The 21,930-nt window shown below is 40.3% G+C and overlaps 1 protein-coding gene across 1 annotated transcript in view; it reads right to left on the bottom strand.

Annotated features, from left to right (window-relative positions):
- Positions 1 to 712: 712 nt before the first annotated feature.
- The window catches only part of LOC104628241 (RNA-binding motif, single-stranded-interacting protein 3-like), a gene marked incomplete at its 5' end in the record, with an annotated part of 84,057 nt that continues 62,839 nt past the window's right edge, over positions 713 to 21,930 (bottom strand). Inside the window, 2 exons of the mRNA XM_010296757.1 lie at positions 713 to 844; positions 3,390 to 3,470. Coding sequence (XP_010295059.1) covers positions 713 to 844; positions 3,390 to 3,470 — 213 coding nt within the window. The remainder of the gene's footprint in view (positions 845 to 3,389; positions 3,471 to 21,930) is intronic.

The following is a 21,930-nucleotide window of genomic DNA, read 5'->3' as shown; positions in this document are numbered from 1 at the left end:
CAGGTGAGTACCCCGTCGCTAAGTAACCTTCCCTTCATGAGGACCAGTTTTATTGTGGCAAAGAGGAGTGTTTGAGGATTATTCTGAAGATGAAGGCACTCTTTAGGAGTTCTAGATCCATCTGCCAGTGTATAAATTTTGAATTTTCCAAGGTATTCCATGGGAAGCAAACAAAGGCAGCAGAGGACAGGAGAAAGACAAAGCAGTGCTTCTCCCCATCCCTTTGTTATCCCTTCTTCATCCACTACCAGTTCCTGCCCACTCAGTGTCTGCATGGCACCAGTTTTGCACAATCACAAATACCAACTTGGGGCAATTTATACTGCTTCAATAGCTACATTTTCAGAAAGAAACCTTTACATTTGTACCATGCCAATATTTTCACCACTGCAAAATTTAAGCCCTCTTTTTAACCTCTGATGCTGGATGCTGCTTTAGACCAGCGTGATGATTAACACAGTTGTTGAGATCCTTCTGAGTCCAGAAAAGCAGCAGACAGTTAAGACAGCATATCATTGCAGGCAGGAACTCAAGGACATTTTGCCAAGGTGAGGACATCACCCAAAACCTTTTTCTTATTACGCTGCTATATATCCAGAATTCATTTGAACTTAACAAAGCTACTCAGAATTTATATTGCTGAAATGGGGAGCAGAATTTGGCTTGCTACAATCAAGAAACAAAACCTTCTGGTTACAAAGTGTATGCCTACTTACTTAGACTGTTGGTAAGAATATGCAGGCGCATGTTCACTGGATGTTTCCACTGTCATCTGTTGCTGTTGACCACTGGCTTCCTGTGATGAAGATGCTACTGTCTGTGGAGAAGTATCAGCAACGACACCCTAGGGAATCAAATGAGAACATGAAATACTAATTTTACTCACTGCAGGGAATTACATAAAAGAGCTCAGCACCAGCTCACCATTCCTGTATTTCTCTAGAGGTTGAGAGCGTTTGAGATAGCAGAACCACATGCTAACACAACAAACTCCGTCAGTTTTAGAAAGATAATCCAGCCACAAGAACTTCCTTAGCATACCAGCCTCTGTAGTACTTTGCTCTCACAGGATGCGGTGGAAAATATGTCCACTTTTGAGGGCAGTTCCCTGCCCATTCAAAACCAGAGGCAAAACTTCTGACTTTGAAGTGGCGTCTGGGTTTTACCTCTTGTCTTTTTTACAACATACGTATGGCTGTTTGGATTTTCATTTACCTCCCCCAACTTCACAGTGAGCTCACACTTATTTTGTTTGATTTGCAATGCAATAAAGGCGGGATATAGGCCCACCGCTCTCTTTACTACATATCCAATGGAATTTTAGCCACCTTAGAAAAATACTGCATGCCTCTACACACTGCTTTTATGCATGTTCCCTTCAAAAATATAAATTTACTTCACACGAAAGACTTTTATCTGTTAAGTCAAGGCTCCAAAGAAGGTTTTGTTTATACATTTGCAAAAAAACAGATAAGTAAACACATAAAAGAAGATACATATGAATTTCACATTATGCACTATTTCTTACACTATTTAGACAGTCTGAATAATATTATTTTTAAGTATTTTTGTACGCTTTCAAAGTAAGCTATATTGTCTTTCCTTTTCTCTCATGCTTGATGTGTTGGCCACATGAATAACACTAGTGTCTTTCTTCAGGGAACATGCTTTATTACTGTATTGCACGCAACGGAGCCAGAAGAGGGAGCACAAAGCACTTGCTTAGTTTTTATTTGAGTCCTGTGTAAACAACAGGTAGTTTATTTTAAATTATCTGTTAAAAATATCAGTTTCCTTTTTCAGAAATTCTTCATATCTGTTGCTTAGCAGACTGTCAGTATTATCTTTTTCTGTCTACTTCCTTGTCTTTATCCTTCTCCTTTTGTCCATCTCATCTTGAGATTGTAAGCTCTCTGGGGCAGAGACTGAATTTTTTGGTCTCTGCTTGTGGAGCATCCAGCACAGTAGGGTCCTGGTTCATGACGCTACATGAATACAAATAAACATTAACAGTAATCATCATCACTGGATCAGAGCAAGATAGGCTATATATTCAGGTAATATTTTGATTGTTACAGTAGATAATTATAACATCATTATTTTAGCAGGCATGAATACACCAGTGAGTGATAGGGAGGAGGGCTGTGGAAGAATTAACTTCATTTCTCATTTGCACTGGTCAGCACAGTATGCAGCCAGTACTGCTATATGAGCCACTCTCCATGCCACCTTCTCCTTTTAATTTGGATTTGTATCTGCCCAGTTTAATACCTAAGAATGGCAGCTGAAAAGAGGCACCCATAGCCTGTTTGTAAACAGACAAGATTTAGGGCAAAATTAGCTTGAGGCAAAAAAGACTAAAACATGACCAGCTCAGTATGACAGACAGTAGAAGCCTTTCTTGTGGGATCTCATCTGGGAATCTCAGCAATTGCAAAGAACTGGGAGAAAGCAGGAGCAGTCTACCTGACTGCTGGTGGAGCCATGCCAACAGTACAACTAACTCAGCATCTTCAAAGCACAGAGTAGTAATAGCACAAACTCCAAAGTCCACACAGCTGAAGACAGAAATACTGAGACCCTGGCACTCCTCGCATTACCCCAGAGTAGGGGAGAAATTATTAATAAAAGAGGGTAGCATCAAAGAGAAGCACACAGGGAAGAGGATGCCAGGGCTCCCTCCTCTCGCTGTGCTCAGTGGCCCTTATGAAGCTTCACAGAAGTGGAGGACAAGCTGACGCTCTCCCGGCAGCTTGTGGTCTACAGGGTTGAGTAAATACTTACTCATTAGACTGTCATCAGCATGACTCAGCCCCAAGGAGGGAGGGAGCGAATCCTTCCTCAAGGATGAAAAGCACTCAGTCAGTGCAGCATCCTCCACGTCTGTATATACAAGAGGAAGGTTTCCATTGCTCAATCACTTTTTCTGGTGGCTAAATTTTTCAGCAATTACCTATACTTGCTAAGGACCGCATCAAACCCTCTTGCAATCTTCTCTTCTTGGAATCTCTTTTGGGTTCGTGGTCTGCCTGCTGGGTTTGTTTTCCTGTCTCTTCCCATTTCCCTCCCAAGTACATGGGGAAAAAATAGTCATAATCACTGATGTTTTATTCCATGTCCTGCTGTACAAAAAAAAAAAAAATGCAAAACAAGAGCCCCTGCAAATAATTTTTTAAAAAGGGGGGTGGGGAGAAAAAGGAAGGAAAAAGAAAGAAAGAAAAGAAAAAGAGAAAGAAATGTGCAGTCCTAATTTTAAAAGCTGGAAGCTTCCAGCCATCATTCCATAAAGTAACTTTAGGCCCCTTTCAAACAACAGGTGCAAGGAGGCGTAAATAAGTAAGAGTTCTGCTACCCCTTCACTCTACTTTCATGGATGGAGATAAACTTACTTCAATAGGGACAGCTGTTGGAGGCACAGGAGTGTACTGGGGAATGTAGGTCCCTTGCATAGGTGCAGCAGCAGTCATGTACTAGAACAAATCAAAGGCAAATGAACATTAGAAAACCACAATCAAGATGCATAATACCATATTAGAAGCACGACACTGTTTCAATTTCCTTCTCAGAGTTTGTTGGTTAGTGTATATCTAATTATTTCTTTTAATTAAGGATTTTAGGCAATGGTAGGAATTACCTAGCTATTAAAAATCATAAACTTGAACTTCAAAGTCAGGTCACATCTGAATATAGGCAATAGCAAACATCCTGCTGATCGATTCAGATTGTTCACATGGTTTCTAAAATTGAGAGTCTCCTATTTGTACTTGCAAAAAAGATTAGTAGAGACAAGACAGCAGCATATATATAGTGGTTACAGATACAAAAACAGCCTAAGCAATATTTTGGAATCATTGATCTTATCTAATGACACCTACAAAAAATGAAGCATGAAATTTGACAGGTTTATTCCAGTCTATATTTAACCCTGTCAATAACAGCAGTTGAGTTTACAGAAATACAATGCTGCAGGGAGGTGCAATCCGAGATAAGAAAAATAAAGGAAGAGAAAGATATACCTGGGACTTTCCATTTTGTACACAGAATCTCTAGCTAAATTCTTATGGCTTATTCTTAACACCCAGGGATCTTTTCTATGCATTTCGAAACTTCTCCAAATTATTATTATAGCAATGCTTCGCATTAGTTTCTCTAAAATACTGTCTCTCCCAAGCACTGCAAGAAAATTGTTTTTAAAATTCATGAGTGCATGTGAATTTTGCCATTGGTATGGCACTAATCTCTTTATATACAGCACTTCTTAAAAAGCTCTTGAACTGAATGCAGCAGATACTGCTCAAATCTTCAAATAAAGTATCAATACTAAGTCGTCAGATCTATATGTACTTTTCTTTCTACAATCCAGTCCTAACTGCATGTCTTCACTGACAAGAATCTCAGAATGTGCCCAATCCCACAACTGACTGTATGACACTTCCACTACATGTTATCTTCAAAGACACACCAAAGATCTGAATCAGCCCAGAATGTATTTGATGAATTTTAAAATGAGTTAAATATAGCTTTGCTTCCTGGCAGAGCTAGGAAGTGCTTGCAAGATTTTATTCTGCTGTTTATAGTAAAATTTACATTTAAAGCACTCTCTCACCTCAATTCTAAACTAACTGGATGGTTTGATATGCCTGTCACAAACATGCATTATGAAATTGCATAGTGGGGTGCAGACTCCACAGCAATAGGCCTCAGGGAACGAGAACAGAATATTTAAGAATCCCACAGCTAAATTCTGAAGTCTTCAAGTAAAAGAAAAAACAACTTTAATGAAACTGTTTTCTATAGAAGAAAGATCAGTGAGGAACATAGGTGACATAGAATGCATAGTTGCAATATGAGGAGCATTACTGTGTTGAAAGCCATTACAATATTGTTGCTAAAATTCAGAGTTTTCCTTAACTTGAGCAAAGAGACGGGAGCATCCCAGTGTCTGGGTGCCTGTTTCTGGCCATGATTTTCTGCAGCTCCTTTTCCTTGTTCTTCAGAAAAAGAACTGAATTCAGTAGGTTTTTTATGAATGCTAACCCACCAAAGACATTAGGCCAACTATCCCTATTGTACTCAGTGTAGCCGGGCTATTCTCCTGCCTTACAGATTAGGAGCTAATGAGAACGTTACAGCAGGGTGTTCCAGAGCTGCTTCCGCTTCATTCATTCTGCTTTGTAATGTTGCCGTCACATGTTGGGATGACATCTGCTGTGTAGCATTGTTCTAAATGTGTCAACATATAACATTAACCTGAAGTACTCATTCTTACAGCTCTGCAAAGACCTACAAGGGTTTTAAATACCTATGCAGACTAGCTTCACTCAGACAAAAATACAGATTTTAATTAAAACTATTAATTTGAAGAATAAAGTGGCCTCATTCAACTTGGACGTCCTCAGAGCTCTTCCCTGAACCCAGCAGAAGATCAGTACTCACACTCTTATAAGATGCATATTCCCTTACTTTACACAGAAACACATATGAGTTTTAACACACAGCTATCACATTATTCAACTGCCTTTTAATTCAGACCACTCCACTTTTTGCAAAATCCTTTGGCATTGAGTTCTGTAGCACAGTAATGGAAAACGTCCAGGAATTAACTGGTGTCTTTGCTGGCTCTGCAAGCACTTCTCTCAGTAGTCACACAGTTTCTTACCTCTCTTACTGTTTTCCTCTTGAAGCAGATCCTGATCTTACTTGCCAGACTACTTCATGTTGCCTACTTCACTGCTACACAATCCCTAGGGGAAACTGCTCTGTTGACTTGAGTGTGACTGGTGGCCCTGGCCAACCTCTGCTTGCCCTGGTCTTTCTAGACACTCACACCTCCCCATACTCTCCCAGTTTATTTTTTTTGCATGAATTTTAACTGAATTCAGCCAAACAGCAGGTGATTTACAGTGCTGGAGACCAAAGCCATCTAGTTACTTGCCAGACTCCCTGAAGAATTGTAGGAATGTGACTTCTCCTCTGTATGTAACATATTCTGCTTGTCTAAATGTCCACTGTAATGGTCGTTCAACCTTTTGGTTAAATCATTTAGAGCTCTACAATGAAAACAAAATGATGCGGGCCAAATTAGAATCATACAATCATTAAGGTTGGAAAAGACATTTAAGATCATTAAGTCCAACCGTCAACCCAACACCACCATGCCCACTAAACCATGTCCTGCAGTGCCACATCCACACATTTTTGGAACACCTCCAGTGATGATGACCCCACCACTTCCCTAGGCAGCCTGTTCCAAAGCTTGACCAAATTAGTTCCACCAATGGCATAAATGCAAGTCACAGTTTCTGTGGCAAAGAATTTGGCCCTAGTAGAAATTAGCCAAGGCTGAATCCTACAGAGTACTGCCGCTTAACAACTGGCCCTTGACCACATAGCAGCAGACTGGTCTGTATTACAGGTATACACACTGTGCCCTTCAGTGGAATACCCAAACATATTTGAAGTATTTATCTTTATGAATGTAAAAAAACCCTCACCGTTTCAGAAATGAGTAACCAGGTCAACAATTTAAAATGTTATCAGGGCTTGGAACTGATTCTCAGTCTCCAGACTCTTATCTAAGGATACATTAAGGCTTCTGTAAAAAAGTTACAAAAAGATAAAGGACAACTCGGGCTCAATTCTGAGAGATACACAATTGGTCTTAAGCATCTAAAATCCCCTCACATGCACAGGGAGTCCCAGCTGAGACCGCATGGATTCAGGGGTGTCTGCCCTGCTGGGAGAAGCCTAGCGCTGAGAAACTGCTTTAGTTTTTTGTTTACTGACAGTATAATGAAAAAGGAGAAAAGATTAATTTATATTATAACTGGCATTAGCTCAATCAAGTTCACATGTATTTCTTCCCTTTATGAACGACATAATCCTAATTCTCTGATCTCACAGGATAAGTACATTAAAGATTACACAGTGCTAAGGCGCAATGTCAGAGTCAATACTTAACATCGATGGCTTTGGATAATGCAAGAGTTGCATTTCTTATCATGAATATTCACAGTTGGTTGTTAGCAGAAAGCTTCCTAAACACTGCTTTTCAGTAGCTTCCACACCCAGCACACACTGAGCCCACTGGAGTCTGTGCCTCTCCCTGGGTCCCTCTGCCACTCTACCCAGCTATTTTGTAAAATAGTGTGCTTTGGATGGGTTGGAGTGAGTGCTGCCCACTCCCAGAGGTAGAACAGAGCTTCAGAAAGAATTGTGAGGTTCAGAAGAAAAGTTAAACATTTTATATCTGCCCTGCTCAGGACCACACAGGATGAAGACTCTGCTCTAAGGACGTCCCTTAGCTGAGGGACTCTGTAGTGATGCAGTTCCATGGGGACCACAGGTGCTGTAGATGCACGCAGTCTGCATATGGCTTCCCACCTACCTCAACAAACTAATGCAACTTGGAAGTAGGCAGATGGCAAGCAAAGATGACATCTATGTCAGAAGACCGTCACCGAGACTTATTTTCTCCATGAACCACACTCACTAAAGGTCTTCAGCCACATGTGAAAGACAGCATGACTCACATGCTCAGCTTAGCAGTACCCAGCCAATTCCACTAAATATTAGTATTGTAAGCACTGAATGAGAGAATCTGAAAAATCCAAATCCATTCTTTCTTTGTCATATGCTTCCATCAGGATTAAAGATTCTTGAGCTGTAACGTGATCGGTCATTTGACACAGTATGTGCAAAGCAGAAGAAAACACTGTCCATTCTTCCACAGCTGTACAGGCTTTGTGGGTCTAAAAGTAGAAGCTTCTTATTTCTGACAGTAAAATGAATAGTGACTCTACAGGCACAGATGATGGATCTGGAGGGTATAAAGGAGCTTTTTTGGCACTCTGATCCTTTAAAAGCTGATAATTTCTACTACAGAAAGAAAAGAGACATTGCTGATGGCACCGTGCTCTGAATTTGTTTGTAAATGATGATTTTCTTCATACAGTATACAGAATGCATGTTCTCAGTACTGAGGATGTGCAGTATTGCAGTATATAATGCATACTTTACAATGCCTGACTGCTTAATTCAGACTGTACTTATCAGGGCACCAATTTAGCCTATATGCTACATTAACAATTCTGCTCACACCTTGTCCAATGGGATTTTTGTTTTTACCTTTTTGAAACTAGTGAAGTATTGTGAAAAAATATATAGGTAGAAAATGAGAGTAGTAGTATACTTACACCTCTGTTCTCCTTTCAGATATTACCCTCTGTGACTACAAATGAAAGGAAGTGACAAATGTATGAGGAGGTGGGTTGAGGGGACAAAAGGAAACTGTGAGAAGGATCATGTTTACTTCAGAGAGCAACATCAGTTCTTACTGATCTGCAAACAGCAGGATATCCCAGCCTGGCTCCAGCAGGACTCCTGTTAAGCCTGCAGCAAACATTAAACCCATAAAGGTGGCAGGCACTGGGAAGAAAAAAACAAGAGGAAGGCAGCTGCCTGCATCAGGAGTAAGGGAGCATGTTGCTGTAGGACAACACGTTTCATCCATCAAAGGTGGAGCTGAGTGGCCTGCAGGGAATCGGCAGGAGCTTTTACATGGAGACTATGGCACAGGTAATGTCCATTTATTCATTTGCCCTAGTAAAACTCTGGCCTGTCTTTCTTGGGCCCAGGTTAATGCAGAGTCAGGCAAGTGCCCAACAGCTGAAAAACATAGCAAGCACCTCTTACACAGGCTATTTTTTACTGAATTTCAACTGAGACAGTGCCTGAAAGAGTGAGTGCCTCTCGCAAGACCAAACAATTTCATTTACATCACCAGAAGACTTTGGCCACACATTTTGTTTAAATTCTGAAGGTCATCATTAACAAAAAGTATAAGAAACCACCCTAAAGTACAGTTCTATTTATAGGCCTAGTTGCCTATAAAATAACACAGCTGTGATTAGCAGGTGGCTACCAGATATACGTTAACTCTCTTGGCCACAATGAGTACTGTGAGATTTTACAGAGTGACAACAGTTGATAACCTGATCAATGTTGAATAAGTTTCCTGGTATGTGGAAAATCAGAAAGAATTTATGAAATGAGACATTAATATACAAGTTTGCAGTAGATTTGGAAACCTTGAACAACACTTACTCAGAATTAATAGGCTTACTAAGGACAAGGAGCAATGAGCAAGGAATAAATGTTAAAGAAGAGTTCTTTTATAAAATCAATGTGCAAATGCTGCTTTCTGGTGTTTTACCTTTTTTTTTATGTACATGTTTATCTGTAGCAAAAATCAGAGATGGCTTTCCTTATTTTATCAACCTCCATGCTCCTGAGAAGGCACAGAGCCTTTTCAGTCAAGGTGAAATTGCAGAATCCTTGTACCAGCATATGCTGGTAAGCATTTACACCACAGCAGCCTGCTGAAGGGAGATTAAATTGGACATCTTATGTGAGTAAATGCTAACCCATGTGTCTTAAATGAGAAGGATTCCAGAGTCTGGTTTTCAGTGACTATTTGTGGTTTCATATCACTGCATGAGCTACAGCACAGTGATAATGACTTAGCTTTTTAGGATTCTCAGAATTAATGCCAGGGTTTGTTTGTGTTTTTTTAAAACCATCTGAGAAGTCTAGACACTGCATCACTAACAGAATTATGTGAAAACATTTGCATTGCTGGAAAACTGAAGGAAATGAGACTGAAATGTTGGCTGGATTTATTTTTATCTTTTTTTTTTTTTTCATGAAGGAAACCTGCCCTCCCACTTTCAAATTTCTTTCCCTGCAAAGAACAAAGATTGCATCTTGCTTCGACCATTGTGAAGTGGTCGTAACTTTAATGAAATATAGAGTAAAACTGCTGCTTTTTTGTCCCTTGTTCCGCCTTCTCATTTGAAAATACACTGTTCTCCAATAGAAAAGAACATTGTCTCGCTGTGTCCTCTTATCCCACAGCCTGACATGGAGACGTAGGAACTCAGGAAAAGGACCATCTAGTTCATCAGCGCCAGTGGCAGTTCAATGAAATACAACATCCAGCTGCCACAGTTTTTCCTTTAAACTTCAAATATCTTCTGCTACCCAGAAGCATTCTCATTTTCCAGTTCAATCCTGTAATTATGCAATGGCTGTTATTAATCTTAGTTTTTCCCAATTAAAGAATATGAGAAAAAAAGATGTGGAGCTTTTGCATATATTACAATATTTTTGCTAATAATCATCAGCCTGGCCTAAAATATAATAAAATAATGCTATTTTACCACACAATTACCACAGCCCTATCAAGAATAGCACTGTCATTCAACAGAATCCCATCACTGGGCCACTGCACTCATTGTTCAGGCAGAGAATAGAAATCTTTACAAGATTTAACCTTCCTTCCCTGCTGCTCAGTAATACAAATGTATTTAGGAACACTGGCTATCACTTCCCTTTCAGCCTTCCTAATGAGATGTTACCTAATTCTCTGAGCAAGATAAATGAAGGTAGAGAGAATAATAACTTCAAGAACTATATTTACAAACTAATCTCCTTTTCTCTTCAGGAGTTCTAAGCATCCTTCACAAATCCCTACCTTTGGAAATCAGAGTAATACAAAGGTATAGAAGAAACGGTGCAGATGAGCTAAACCCCCCACAGCTAACAGGTCTTTTCTTTATTTCAGAAATTCAGGCCTGCTACTAAAGCAGAGCTATCAGGACTAATCAGATAAAGACTATTTAGAGTAAACAAATGTGAGAACAGTCAAATCACCACATACAGCTGTGCACCACGCTCCCACTAGCATACCAAATCCGGTGTTTGTAAAAACTGCAGTAAACGCAAACAGCACTCCAGGAATGTCTATAGAAACAGATAAATAAAAACCTAGCCCATTCATTTTAACCACTTTTTAGAGCCTAAAGTCTGGCATTGCAAAGGAACTTGGTGAAAGTCTCAAATACCTTTCAGATATCTCACCAACATCTGGAAAGGGTGAAAACAGAGGAAAACCCACCAGGATGTCAAAATTAAGTTCCCATTTTGATTGTATCTTTCATTAAAGGCTAGTGAAACTTCTTATAGGAATACTTCTTTATAACAACTTGTTCATATTATGTTTATCAGTTTATACACGGCTATGGAACTCAACCTCAGGGTGCCAATGATCCCTGCAGTCTGTGTCAGTGTACCTAGGCCCATAATATTTTCAATCTTGTCTTCCCTGTGACAAAAGTCTTCACTGTAGGCAGGGATCCATGGAGGCTGTACAGAAAAATAGACTGAGCCTCCAGGTACGACTGCATATATGAATAGCCTCAAGATGTGAAAACTGCTTTTTTGCATAATTCTAATATTCTAATATTCTAATGTCCGATGGATACATTTGCAAGTCAGCAAGACTATTCCTACGCTTAAAACAAAGACCATGACTCTGGTGTTTTGTTGTACTTTCAATTCTTAATTCTTCAGTTCTTATCCATTTCTCTACAAAAGGGGTACTTTGTATTTTTTCTAATGCCCTCTATGTATCTGTTCTGTGAATGTACATTATGAGATCTCTGGGGCAAGTTTTTGAGCATGGGTTAGTATGCATGATTTACTACAGACTGTCCTGTCTGCAGCACCCTATATAAAACCAGGGTATAGTGACTATACCATAACAAAAGTGTATACTGCATCAGTCGTGGTCATCCAGGGTCGGTAAACACTAAGATTCTGTCACATTTATGTTCTTCTTTCAGATCCTGTATCCTGAAGAATAAAGGGATGATGCAGCAGAATTGTAACTGCTTCTTCTGACATAAAAATTCCCTGTGCACCCCTCCGTTGGAAATTCTCAGGAATTTCCATTGGAATACAATTCTTTCAATTAGTCCCTGATGAATGGCTGCTAGTAAGATGAAGGAAGACTGATCTGTATATTTTAATATTTTCAATATAAGTAAATAAATAAATGTGTCAGTGAAACTCTCAACACATGAACACATTAAGCTATTATTAATAACCTATCCATTTATATGAACAAATAATTGCTTTCTAGAGGTAAACACGTCCTCTAGAGGCTATTAAATCTCCATGAATTTGAAGAGTGTAAAAAGAAGCAGACTGCTGTGTGCAAATGTCCATACTGTATGGATGAAGTTGTTGTTAAAACAACAGGAGAACTGCTTAGACTTGTTAAATAAAGAGTTGCTCATCAATCACATACGCCTTCCATTTGCTCTTTCAGACCAGACATAAGAGTAGAGACACACAGAAAATCACCTGAATATTAGTGGTTCTAATTACCCTAGAAACAGGAGGAATTTCACCATCACCTCCTGCATGAAAATGCCTGAGAGATCTAAGGTAGTAAGATAAGAGCATGAACCCACCAACCACGTCTTGGATGTTCTTAAGAGCAGCTGAAGCACAGTATTGCTCAGTCCTTTGTCTCTAAAAGATCCCTGTAATGAAAGATATCACTGGCTTAAAAAAAAAAGAAAGAAAAAAGAAAAGAAACTACCTCAAAACTTCATAAAAAACAGCTGTCCACAAGTACCTTCACCTAGAGAAGGAGGAGAACTTCCCAATTCAGTGGGCATAAAATATCTTGCAAACATCGCCTGTGGTTCATGTTGGGGCTTACACTGGAAGCTGACAGTGGCACTAGGGACGCCTTTTAAAGGCTGGCCTTCCTGAATCAGTGGTGAAAATGCAAGTCCAGGCTTAGGCAGGGGGAAACACATTCCCTCTGGGAAATGCTGGGCCCTTATGCCTAAGGATGCAAGGAAAACCAGCCTGCTGTCAGGCGTGTGTGGCCAAACATCCTACAAAACATGCACTCGAGGCTTCCAGGCTGCTCAACACAGAGTTGGGGTGGCTGAGTTGGGAGTTTGCAAGCCCCAAGAGCCCCACTTCCATCTGGGTCTCAGGTGAAGCTTTGGGATCTCCTTGCCTCTTCCTGCACAGCTGGGAACCACCAGCTCCTATTCAGTCTTTGGTGAAAAGCCAGTGCCCTGCTTTTCTTGCCCAAAGCAACATTCCTGAGGTTTTCTGACTTGGCTCCCAGGACTAATCTGGTCCTCAGTAAGCAGACCTGTAAGCCGGCTCATTAGGAGATCTGGAAGCCTGCCCAAAGCGTCAGACATGGCGGGGCTGCTCTGGAACACAAAATCCTGGGAGCACTTTGCAGCTGCTGCCTGAAAGCTGACATAGAGCAGGACAACAACCAAGAGGGATGTTTAAACCAGTTGGCAGCTGTCAAGGTCTTGCAGAGTATATTTTGTATTGGAAACACCATGAGCCATTGTTTCAAAAAATTAATTTTTGTTTGGAATTTGTGGCTCACGGCAGAATCTTTCTGTTTTGAGTTTTTTAAAGATGAATCAGAATGAAACCAAATTTCATAGGATGAAAATCCCACAAACTGGAAACCATGGATGTTGCTCAGCCAGCTCTTCTTCTGTCTGTAACTTGGGCAAAAGGATCAGCCATGTTCATATTTGGAAAGGGTGGGGATAATAGAGAATAATAACCTTTGATGGCTGGTGGCAACTTCAATACATTTAAAGTACTTACTATGTTTTAAAATAACGCAGTACAAAATATTGCTTCTCATTAGCATACAAAGTGGTCTGCTAAAAGCTTTAAATGTATTTACATGATCACTAGCTTTGCTTACATGGCAGGGCTCTGGAAGTTGGCAATAGTAAGCATTTCTGTGAGGGCTTCCTTTTTACTGCTTTCCACAAACTCCTGTAATTCTTATGCGAGAAAGGTGCCCTTAAAATTAATGTCAATGCCCTACTGATAAAGAGTGACTGAGTAAGAATATTACAGTCTGCCCCTAAGTAGGTTAATTATCAATCAATCAGCTGTGGGAGGATCTCTCAGACACAGCAGACCGCATCAGCTCCAGGGCAGCATAACCAAAAGAGAAACCTTGCCTTTTAACAGGGTGCTGGCTAAGTGGACTGAACTATATCACCTTGTTGTGAGCTTGTCTACCATGTAAAGAGTTGCTTACAGTGCTGAACTCCTAAACTTTTTTTGTGGTAAAAATTACACAGAACCTCTCCCAATTTGTCATAATTTCATCCAAATAATAAGGAGAGGAGGGAGAGGAAGCGGAAAGATACCAAAAAGAAAAAAAAAATCAAAAAATAAAATAGAAAATGAAAGAAGGAAAAAAAATGCCCAATATTTCAAAAAAACAGTCACCCCTCCTTGCCTTAAGCCTTCCTGTTTTGTCATCTAATCATTAATTCCACCCCTAAACTGTCCTAAAGAGGTCCCTTTACAATGTCTCCCATTTTTTACTGCTGCAGGTCTTTCACACTATTTCATCTTTTTTTTTTTATATTTATTTTTATTTTATTTTTATTTTATATTTTTTTACCTGGTACTGGGATGCTCTATTTTGTTGGGAAGGTGCGAGCAGCGCAGCTGATGAACCATAAGTGAGGCAGCCAAGAATGTTAGCTTGATGCTTCAGCTCTGAATCTCAGTTTGTACAGGTGAGCAACTTAGGACCTAGGAAACCTGAGGTGTATTTAAAGCGGGGGGGGGGGGGGGGGGGGAGGCACCAAGGGAGGCAGGTATAATTTAACTTGAACTAGGGGGGGGAAGTGCAAGCACACATTCGCCATAAGACATTATTTAATATAGCTGCATGGGTGTGCTTAGTACTTATTTTCCCAAGAATCACATTAGCAATGCTTGAAGGGGCCAGTAAAACAGATGTGTTTTAGTGCTGGCAGAATAGCAGCATTCCAAGGCTGTTCTTTGTATTCCTTCAGTGCTAGCTTTCCAAAGGAGACCGTTAGCTCATATATATTCAAATTATATACAATTACTAATTGGTAATTGTGCTTTAACACCCTCTTACAGATCTGGACAGCATAAGCACAAATACCAGTGTATGAATTTTAATATTTTTTAGGGCTAATAAAGCCCAGGCCAAGTGAAAAGCAATTCATTTCAGTGAGGAAAAAACCCTCTTAATCAGTCTGTCCCCACTCTCAGTGTACTGATTGTAAATAGTTTTAGACAGGGCTAAAAAAAGTATAGCAGCAGTTTCAGGTAAATGCTTGATAGACAAGTATGCCGTAACGGTTGTTCTTGTTACATTTTTTCAGGTTAGCACATTCTGTGAAAAATTAAAAGCAAAGTAAAACATAACAAAATCTTCCCAACTTCCTTCCCTCTCTCTAATTCTGATAGGCAAAGGAATATGAGGAGGATAATCCATGAAGGGAATCAACACTGGGGAAGACATTAATACATGTACAAACACCTATATTTCCTCCTTATGAATGCCCTTTATATGACAGAGCTGTCTAAACAGCACTTAAGAAGCAACAGCAAAATGCTTGACAGACAGGCGTGATAAGTTATGGCTCAAAATGTTTGCTTGCCAGACAGAAAGGGTGACTTTTTGTGTGTGTGTGTGTGCTGAAAATCCTTTAAGGTAAACTCACTCCATGTCCATTGGCACACAGCCATTTTTCTATAAGCTCATATTACAATGCTGTATTTCTAATGGATTGGGTATAGTGCTTTTCCATTTTGCTAATGAGAAAAGCTAAAGGCCATTACTTGTTCTGATTAAGATCCCGAGGGAAGAAATGTGATGTGTATATTACCAGGCTATACGTAAAGGAAGTATGTGGCATTTCTAATCAATCAGATGAAGGGTAGACAGAAAAAGTCTTATCCTGTGACTGCAGAGGAAGAAGATATAGGGGGGAAAGAAACCATAGAAAGTGTCTTTAAAAGGTGACTTACGGGAATCAGTATAATGATACTAGTATGATCAATGACTACGGCTACTATCTGAGAAGGATGTAATTACCAAAATGAAAACTTTCAAATGGGAAACCTGATCAAGGGCAGAGGTACTGTCATATTTCTTGGAGCACTGTCAGCTCTCATCCAGGCAATGTATTACCACGCCCCTCCCAAGCACTACCATACCACCAGGCTGAGCTGTTCTTCCCTGGGGTGGGAGCAGACTGAGGGAATGAGGGGTTGTGAAACTTTGCATCCAGGTCAAAAGCGTGGGTAAGTCTTGGCCCAAAGGCAAATTGAAGATAAGGAAAGGCAAGGCTGGGAAAAGGGAAATGGAAAAGAGAAAAGTCCCAGTCATGACTGGCTTTAAGGATAGTTTTGCAGTGGTGCACATTTAAGAATGGTTTCAACCAAAAGAAAGGAAATGATGTAGACCAGTGAGCTATTCATCATAAAGGAGATCAAACAAAAAAATGTACTAAGAGATGCACTGCTGCGTTTGCAGAAGGATACTCTTGAATATCGACTAAGATGTTTCAATATGCTATTTTACATGTTTAATCCTGATTGCATAGAATTATACTTGGTTGAAATACAGAGTTTAGAGACATTTTTTTCATTCCTTCTTAAATGGCTGCATAGTTACAGCATGAAAATGCTATAAGATACATACTCCAAATGGCAAATGAAATGAATAGAGCTTGGACATGGGTGTTCTAAGAGAGGACAAAATCTTCTGTATGTGTCAGAATGCATAGTCAGAGCTGTAGATATATTTTTAATAATATATTAATTTCACAGAATATTATAAATCACTGCTGAGCATTAAAACCAACAAAAATTCTAACATGCTATATCCCTTCAAATGGAATTTCATGTGACAGAGTAATGAAATATTACTATCAATGACAGCAAAACTACAACAAGTGATAAGGCCAGCAGGAGAGACAGTCTTGTGCACTCTCCCAAATCTGTATTAGGGCATCTGGCTTTCCTCTATGGGACACCATTGCTTCTTTCTTCTACTTGGGAATGCTTCAAATAGATCCACCCGGGAATAGAAAAAGGCTGTAACACTTTCCTCCATCTGCTCTAAAAGAATAGTCACAAGAAACACTGGGACTGTGAATTTGGAAAATATCTTCAACCCTTCCTTTCATCAGAAGGCAATACTGAGAGAACATATTCTCTTAAATGTCATCGGTGACAAGGCATGGATGCCACATACAGTGTTGGAAAAAAAAAGAATCACAGAAATCACAGAAAGCCCATCTACAGCTATCAAACTGAAATTCAATCATCTTTAGCTTTCCTTAAAGGCGTATATTTAAAAAAAATTCTACACAGGCCTTAACAGGAGTTTCCAGTGAACTTTGCTGATCCCTCTGCTCCACTCATGCGAAAAGGAAAAAATGCTGTATAAGTGCACCTCAGCCTGTACAGGCAAGCAAGCAGGATGGGGGAAAACAGCCTGGCCTCTTCTAAATGCCGCAGCCCAGTCAGAGAATTGTTCTCCTCAGAAGGATCTTGCAGAGTATTTCTAGGCCAGGTTGTCCTTTCTGGTTCTTTGATGCACTTCTGGCTTTGGCACATGGACTGACTGGAAAGCTCAGACATCTTCATTTTGCATTGGCACTTGTGGATCTGCAAAATGTTCCCTTTCTGCTTTCCTTTTACAGTCAAAAAAAAAAAAAATTAAGTGCTGTGCAAATATTTGCAATGGAGAAAGTCCTAACTGCACAACAGATTTTCTTTTCCAAGAATATGACAGAGATGATAAAGTGGCCATTTTTCCATCAAATGAATTTATATCAACACCTTTAAAACTAGAGGACTTTGCATGATTCACCTTACACGGAAGAATCACTGCTGACATACGAGTGTTACACTGCACTCCCAAGCCTCACTCCTAAAATACAAATTAGCAGACTTAACATTTAGAAAGAGTAGAACTGGCTATTCCTGAAGCTGAATAGGGGCATTTGCAGATTCCTCTCGCTTAGAGGCTGATGTCAGGGATGACGAATTTAATCTTAGGATAGGGGTTGCAGGGGGTGGTCTGTTAGCCTGTCCAGACATAATATCCCCCAATAGCCTTGAAGGAATTGTAATTGTGAACTGAAATAGCATCTGCTTAACTGTCATCCTAGCCTCAGGACTGGAACTTTTTTCTTGTTGTGAAGATCATGAGAAAGACAACACAGAGCACAGAGCATGAAGATGAAAAAAAAAGTGAGATTAAACCATTAAATACAACCACCAAGACAGCTGTCCATACTGCTAGTGAAGTCAGGGAAATATAAATGCCAAAATGTATTTGACATTCATGATGTATTTTGGCATGGGAATTTAGAACATTGGTTGACTGCAAACTTCTAGTTTACAGTATTTTTAATTAGTATTATAAAGGGCAGATAATCAGAGATTATTTGGTGAGAAGCAAATACATTTCAATGCTAGGCACACTGAAGAGGTAAGGAGTAAAGCCAGATCAAACCAGATCTGGTAAAATCTACTCTTTTCTTACTGGGAAGAAGGGGACAATTAGTTCAGCTACCATGACCAGAACGGTTTACTGTTTACATCGCACTGAGAGTCTGGGCTTTACCTCAAATGTCCTGCTTGCATTAGCGGTACAGCTGAGCCATTCCTGGGTTTGGAATAGGCTCTGCTGTCCATGCTGTAAGAAAGACTACACCATATGGAGTTCATTTGCCTTAAAGGAAATCAAAGGTCTTGCATTAATTTGCTTATTTATTTAAGTGGCATTATAAGGTTTAATTAATATTTTTTAAACACTTTGAGAATGTAAGATGCAATATAGGTGCTGTTGATGTTATCTGTCAGTTCTTTTCTGCCTCAGGATGTCTCTCAAAAGACTGGGGTCCTGTTGTGTTTGGGAGAAATAGCAAATGCTATAGATTCCCTCCTGTATCACTTATACTTTGGGGAAAAAAAAAACAAAAACGTTTGGCAGAAATCTGCATGGTATGTGTAGATGGAGTTAAAATATTTCCACAGAAACTTCACAGCTACATAAACTGAACTGCCTAAAAAAGAAGTGCTTCAAACTAACAGTAAGTGCTGCATTTTCCTAGTTTGCTATGGGCCCAACTCTGCCTGCGAAGATCTCTCTAGAATAATTACAGGCCAGAGACACTAATCCTTCACAGTTCCGTGCCAGACTTGTAATTGCGATCATATATTACCATTCCTTGGAATGCATATCCAATAGCATACACAAAAAAGTAAAAATCCTAATATTAAAAATAAACTCAAGATGATGCAGTGATGCTTAAGCCATATTTTTCTCTTTTGAAACACAGGAAAATATAATGCTGCTCATGATATTTGTATGAAAATTAATGAAAAGGAAAAGTGGATTTATAAGCCTTGAAATGTATCATTCTTTCTGTGCCTTCTGTTGCAAGTTAATTACTTCAAATTTTTCCATCAATCAGTTTCTGATTTCCAGCTCTGTCGTACTCAGTTTTAAACAAAGGATAGAAATATCAAGGCCAGTGGTCTTCTGCTCTCAATAGTTTAGGCACAAGCTATACAAATAAAATGAGGAAACCTCCTTATTTAACCAATGTCTATACATTGAATGGGATTTGTTTCTACTATTTCCCTATGTCCCATAACACATCAAGGAAATTCAAAATTGTTGTTACTTGTACTTTTTAGTTATTAATAAACTTTGTGTAATATGATAATCTTCTCGAAGGTGTAAAGGAAAAAAGACATCCTTTCTCTTACATCAAAGTAGAAAACCTCAATTAAAATAAAATACAGTGAACCAAATTATGACCACCTTGGTGAAGCAGCCACTTATTACCAGAAAACTAAAGTTTCTGAGAAAAGTCCATTCTCTTCAGAGGAAATCAGCCCTACTAATAGCTAGTTAGGAGCAACTCCATGTTAAAAGGAAGACAGCAAAATAGTTTTTGCTAGAAAATTGCCTTTGGCTACTAAAATTGTGAGCACCAGTTTGGATTCTGTGGATAGACTGGTCAAGGTCATCTGTGGGAATACCATCATAGCCAAATACTCACTTTACCTCATTATTATATTTTTGTCACTCCTATTAGCACTATCAAAAATGGTCACTGGAAAAAGAACACATACAACCCATTTTTTTAGCCCAGTGCAGGTGTTTTAGGTGAGAAGGGGTCGCAGCGGAGCACAATCACGGTAAACAGTACGGGAGGAAGGGAATAGTCAGGTGCCTTACTCATTGAAAAAAGAAGTCAGTTTAGAAATCATAACATCCTTGGTCTATACTGTGGACCCTGCACACAACTGTGGTTGGCAGGTTAGAGAACACAAACAGCATGAAGTTTTTGTATCAGTGAAATCAGTTTGTGTCACTGAAATATTATACTGATTTGAGGCAAACACCCAAGGGAAACACACTCAGCACAGGAAAAAAGGGAGTTCATAGAGTCATAGAATATTTTGGGTTGGAAGGGACCTGTAGAGGTCACCTAGTCCAACCCCCCCCTGCAGTGAGCAGGGACATCTTCAACCAGACCACATTGCTCAGAGCCCTGTCCAATCTGACCTTGAATGTTTCCAGGGATGGGGCATCTACCACCTCTCTGGGCAACCTGTGCCAGTGTTTCACCACCCTCACTTATATCTAGTCTAAATCTGCCCTCTTTCAGTTTAAAACTATTGTCCCCATCTTTCTTATAAGCCCCCTCTAAGTACTGGAAGGCTGCAATAATAAGGTCTCCCTGGAGCCTTCTCTTCTCCAGGCTGAACAATCCCAACTCTCTCAGCCTGTCCTCACAGGAGAGGGGTTCCATCCCCCTGATCATTTTTGTGGCCCTCCTCTGGACTCTCTCCAACAGGTCCATGTATTTCCTGTGCTGAGGGCTCCAGAGCTGGATGCAGGACTCCGAGTGGGGTCTCACCAGAGGGGAGCAGAGGGGCAGAATCACCTCCCTCAACCTGCTGGCCACCCTTCTATGGATGGATCCCAGGATACGGTTGGCCTTCCGGGCTGCGAGCGCACATTGCCTGCTCATGTCCAGCTTTTCATCCACCAGTACCCCCCAAGGCCTTCTTGGCAGGGCTGCTCTCAATCCCTTCATCCTCCAGCCTGTACTGATACTGAGGGTTGCCCCAACCCAGGGGCAGGACCCTGCACTTGGCCTTGTTGAACCTCATGAGGCTCACACAGGCCCATTCCTCGAGCTTGTCCAGGTCCCTCTGGATGCCATCCTGTCCCTCAGGTGTGTCAACTCAGCTTGGTGTCGTCTGCAAACTTGCTGAGGGTGCACTTGATCCTGCTATGTCATTGATGAAGATATTGAACAGTACTGGTCCCAGTATGGACTCCCAAGGGACACCACTCACCACCGATCTCCATCTGGACCTTGGGTCGTTGACCACTATCCTCTGGATGTGACCATCCAACCAATTCCTCATCCACCCAACAGCCCACTCATCAAATCCATATTTGTCCAATATAGAGAGAAGGATGTTGGGGGGGAGTGTGTCAAAAGCCTTACGGAAGTCCAGATAGATGACATCGGTAGCTCTTCCCTTGTCCACTGACGTGGTCACTCTATCATAGAAGGTCAGCAGGTTGGTTAGGCAGGACTTGGCCTCGGTGAAGCCAGAGTTGAGGCTGGTGAATGCACAACAATTTGGACATTTAGATACTAAACTCCTAAGAAACTGGCTGTTGCTGTATTACAACTGCTAGATTTAAAAAGGCAAAATTAGAAGCATACAGGTGTGCCTATCAAATTCAAAAGCAATAATGAATCCCAAAGGATAGAGCAGTCCTCCATGGGACTGGAAAAGGATGTGCCTCTTTGAGATACGATTGCTCCCTGGACACATCCCGATGTGGTGCATCTTTTATCTGCCACACAGTAGAAATCTGCCATGTTCAACAGTTCATTTACCTTGCTAGAAAAACAACTCAATTCAGCAAACTCCCAAATTCACTCGATGCAGCTGCTCTCAAACCCCTTGTTACAGTTTAATGAAATGTGCTGACTGAGCTGTTTCATAGTAAATATTAGTTATAGCAGAACTCTCCTCCCAAATTGAGTCTTCTAGGAGCAAGAGGATTCTACAGCGACGTAGCACTGACACAGAATCGCCCATAACTCACAAATAATAAAATACCATCTGAGGGCACAGAGGTTATTGCCATCAGCAGCTCCCTATGGAATTGTAAATCATTTGAACAAAGCT

Source organism: Phaethon lepturus, unplaced genomic scaffold, assembly GCF_000687285.1.
Source record: "Phaethon lepturus isolate BGI_N335 unplaced genomic scaffold, ASM68728v1 scaffold12451, whole genome shotgun sequence".
Lineage (NCBI taxonomy): Eukaryota > Metazoa > Chordata > Aves > Phaethontiformes > Phaethontidae > Phaethon > Phaethon lepturus.
Note: the sequence above shows the minus strand (reverse complement) of the source record. Positions and strands in the feature narration are given on the sequence as shown.